Below are 3,923 nucleotides of genomic sequence, written 5' to 3' on the forward strand. Positions count from 1 at the left end.
TTCTCTGTGAATGTGTCACCATGATACAGACATGGCCATGGCCTGTGGACAAGAGCCAAGCATAACACTCCAGTATTTGTACAGAAGGCACATTCTCCCATGTAAACATTCTCTCAATTGCAATACTGAAGGATCAAGAAACAAGAGCTCCACATCCTTTAATTGCATGCAGACCCAACAATGCAAGTAGGGGCTGAGACTTTGACACCCTCAGAGAGTGTTCAATTCTACATTTACAAGAACAGTGGCCTACTGCCAGCATAAACTCCCAAACCTGTATTTTCTCACAAAGCTTTTTAATGAAGCTGGAGAGTGCAAACCTAAACCAGCCCTGAAACATTTCAATAAATTTAAACTGAGAGAATCTGAGGGGAAATTATACTGAGAAGAGTTGGCATTTCCAATAGAAAACACACATTGGGCTGTCTTTTGTGTTTATAGTTGGTATATCCAGATAATCTTTTTTATGCAAATAGTAAATCTGTGTGGAAATAGGGGAAATCTTTCACATTACTGTCCTATTTTACTTAGAAAACTATTTCTTTCCATGGATTTAAAAGGATTTAAACAGGAAAAGGCCTTAGTCTCACCTTAGATTGTTAACCAAAATTTAAGTATTGAGGAAGGATGAGCTTATCTCTCTGTGCAGAGAAGAAAGGGCTTAAAAGCCACCCTCCTCTGATCTTAAGCCACCTTCTCCCATGTCCACCTCCACCTCCACCCTGGAGTACAGGGCCACCTCAGGTAAGAAGCCACATCTGGGCAGATACTAGTTACCTGCTAAGGCACCAAAAGTTCTATCTTGGGTTAGAAAGTCCTTTACACTTAGCACTGGTCCTACTCTTGACCATTCTCTTTGTCTAGTCCTTATTTCTGACTTTTTCCCACCTAGAAATAAGCTGTCACATTCCTTCTGAGTGTTACTGTTACTTTATCCATGACAATCATTCTTTTCCTTCACTGACAGCCTCTACTCTTAAGAGGCCTTTCAGAGTGTCTAGCCTTGTGACTACCTGCATCACAAACTATACAACTCCTACAGTCTGTGTCTGCACAGGAGAATGAGCAGAGCGAGCAAAAGACAAGCAGCAGTTACTCTTGTGTACTGCTCAACCACTGCAGACTGATATCCAAGAGCACTCCTCCTGCAAAGTCTCCCTCACAACCAAGCAGCCAATGCTGGGCAGTGTCCAACCCTGAACCTCTGCTCACCTGCTAGGACCTCCTCTGCTTAAAACAACAACAACAAAAAAACAAAACCAAACACCACAAACTCAGTGCCACTGATTCTCCACTGGATTTCTGAGGCTTTAACCTGCATGGGAGGAATTTGCCCATTTTTCTCTTGATCCTCTGGCTAAGAAAACTTCAAAACAACTTCCATTCATGAGAAGCTTGCTGTATTTGAGGACTAAGAACTACCTCTAGTGGCACAGCGGTTCAATTGTTGGGTTGCTGGCTGAAAGGTCAAAGGTTCAAATCTCACCAGCCACTCAACTAAAGAATGATAAATCTGTCTGTTTCCCTTACAATTTATGGTGTCACAAACTACTATTCTTAAATCAGAAGTGGTAGTTCGACTCCCTTGCAGGGCTGTTGTGAGTTGGCATGTACTGGACAATATGATCTCCTATAACCTAGCGGGAAGAAGTTGCAATCCTAAAGGCAATGGGTTCTAATTCACCAGGCTGCTCCGCATGAGAAGAATGGGTAATTTACTCCCTTGTGTTCCATTAACTAACTGCCTCTGAAAACAGGCTAGAGGGTCAGTTATGAGTTGGTACGTTTCATCAGGTCTAAAAGAGGGGCTTAGAGGAGAAATGCCTCTAGACCTGCATGGACATATACGTAGGGCCTTGCTGTTGTCGTTAAGTGCCCTGGAGTCGAGCCCTACTCCCAAATTTTCTGTTTCCAGACTTCCCTGACCCTCTCTTCCCTGCCGCCCCCCTCCCTCATTTTTTCCATCTCAACTTCTGCATCTCTCCCTCTTGGGCAGTGCACCAGGCGGGCAGCTGGAAGAGGCAGGCAGAGAGCTCTGACAACAAGCGCCCTGCGCCAGACTCAAGTCACAAGGCTGGGAGGAGGTGACTACGCTAAACCACCCCGAACGCGCGGCCCGAGCCCGGGTGGGCCACTGGCCCCGCCGCCCAGCGCTGACGGCGGCGCGGCGTGGCACCCGGACCGCCCGGGGAGTTATCACCCCAGCGGGCAGGGGGAAGAGCCCCTCCTCGGTCTGCGCTCCCCAGAGATTCAACCCTCTGGCCGGGACCCTGGATAACTGTTCCCCAACTGCCAGGCAGGCGGAGTAGGCAGCCTTTCCTGAGCTGCAAGCGGGGGCCGCGACCCCAGACAAGTTGAGGGAAGTGGCTACGGGGGCTGACCTGAACCGGCCACGTCACTTGTACCAGCGCGTCTCGCCAAGAAACAGACTCTTCTCTCTGCGCCGGCCGCGCCCGCCCTGTCCCCCTCCCATCTTCCTCGCTCACCGCCAGCACCAGGGACCAGGGAGGGTGACACGGACGCGCTCTCAGGCTGCAGCTAGCTCTGCTTCGTCCTTACCCGAACTACATTCTCGACTGCCCCGCAATAGCCACCAGGCTCGGACCCCGCGCACCTGGTAGCAACGGCGAGCGCGCCAGCGCCGGCCGGTCCTCGGGGAAGGAGTCACGGAGGCGCCGCAGCAGGCGGCCCAGGTCGGCGTAGCTGCGGTGCAGGTAGAGCACGTTGCGGTCCGACCACTCCGTGCGAATCTCGAAGAACTCCTCCTCGTCACCGCGCCGGTTGATGATAAGCCGGCGAATGCCGTTCACCCAGCAGCCGCGCACAAACATATTCACCAGCGACGTGCCCTCAAACACTGCCGAGGCCATACCCGCGGGGCGCGCACATGCCCGGCCGCGCGGGGGCGCCCCGGAGCCGAGGCTGGCGGTGAAGGCGCGGGCTGGGGTCGCGTTCGGGGTCGGGGTTGAAGCCGAACGACAACCGCAGTCTGCAAGCCGAGCAAGCCTTGAGTCCTGGAGCCGACCGCCCCGCCGCTTTATAAGGAACTTCCCTCCGTGGGGCGGTGTCGGCGTCGACGTCGAGGCCCCAGCGAGTCCGCGTCCCCGCCTTCCACCGCGCGGTGAGTAGCGGGCCCCCGGGCCGCCCGCCGCCCCTCCCTCGCTCCGCCTCGACCGTAACTGGACCGCAAATCGGGGGTGGGCGGGCTGGTGCTGACGGCTCTTCACTCTGGAGGGGTGGTGTTTTTTCTCTTTCCGTTTTTAAGTTCTCGGGAACTCTTCGCACTGCGCCCGACTGGCGACCAGGAGGTGCAAACTCGGCGTCTTCCGGCCGAGGCGGCGGCGCCTGAGGCGGGGACTGCGGGTCCGGGGGCGGGCGTTCACATTCAGGCTGGAGGGCCTGGCCGGGGCGCCTTCTGGTCTCGAGGGGGAAAGGGGACAGGGTCCCAGGGGAAGGTGAGATCAGCAGGGCGCCCCACTGAGTGCCGCCTGCGCCCCTCGACCGGCGCGCGGCCCATGGCCGGACCTTGGCCGGAGAAGGACAAACAGTGGACCGATGGCGAGGCTGGGGACGTCCAGAGATCGCTGCCCTAGCAGACGGACCCTTTGCAGGGGACCCTTTGCAGGAGGCGGGAGGAGGAAGTTGTGGGAAAGGAAATGTCTTCCTTCACAACTACTGATTTCAGGAGTCTAATCATGGAGAAAACTCGCACTGAAAACTGGGGTTCATTGCAGGGAAATTCATGGCTGCCTGTACCCAATGGAAAGGCAATGTCTGGATATATCTATCTTATCTGTCTAATCGCTGTCATTGGAAATTGGTTCCAGAAAAGTTTTAAGGCATGAGGATGTGGGCGGCAGCCTTTGTGCGTGCAGGGCCCTTAGAGATCCCCAGCTGCTGCCTGTTAGAGACTCCAGTCGGGT

General features: G+C 54.4%; 1 protein-coding gene across 1 annotated transcript in view; it reads right to left on the reverse strand.

Moving 5' to 3' along the window:
- Positions 1 to 2,870, reverse strand: part of PXDC1 (PX domain containing 1) — a 48,265-nt gene extending 45,395 nt beyond the window's left edge. Inside the window, exon 1 of the mRNA XM_006888724.1 lies at positions 2,615 to 2,870. Coding sequence (XP_006888786.1) covers positions 2,615 to 2,870 — 256 coding nt within the window. The remainder of the gene's footprint in view (positions 1 to 2,614) is intronic.
- Between the last annotated feature and the right edge of the window lie 1,053 nt (positions 2,871 to 3,923).

Source organism: Elephantulus edwardii, unplaced genomic scaffold (genome assembly GCF_000299155.1).
Source record: "Elephantulus edwardii isolate Elephantulus edwardi_28Jun2011 unplaced genomic scaffold, EleEdw1.0 scaffold00071, whole genome shotgun sequence".
Taxonomy (NCBI): Eukaryota; Metazoa; Chordata; class Mammalia; order Macroscelidea; family Macroscelididae; genus Elephantulus; species Elephantulus edwardii.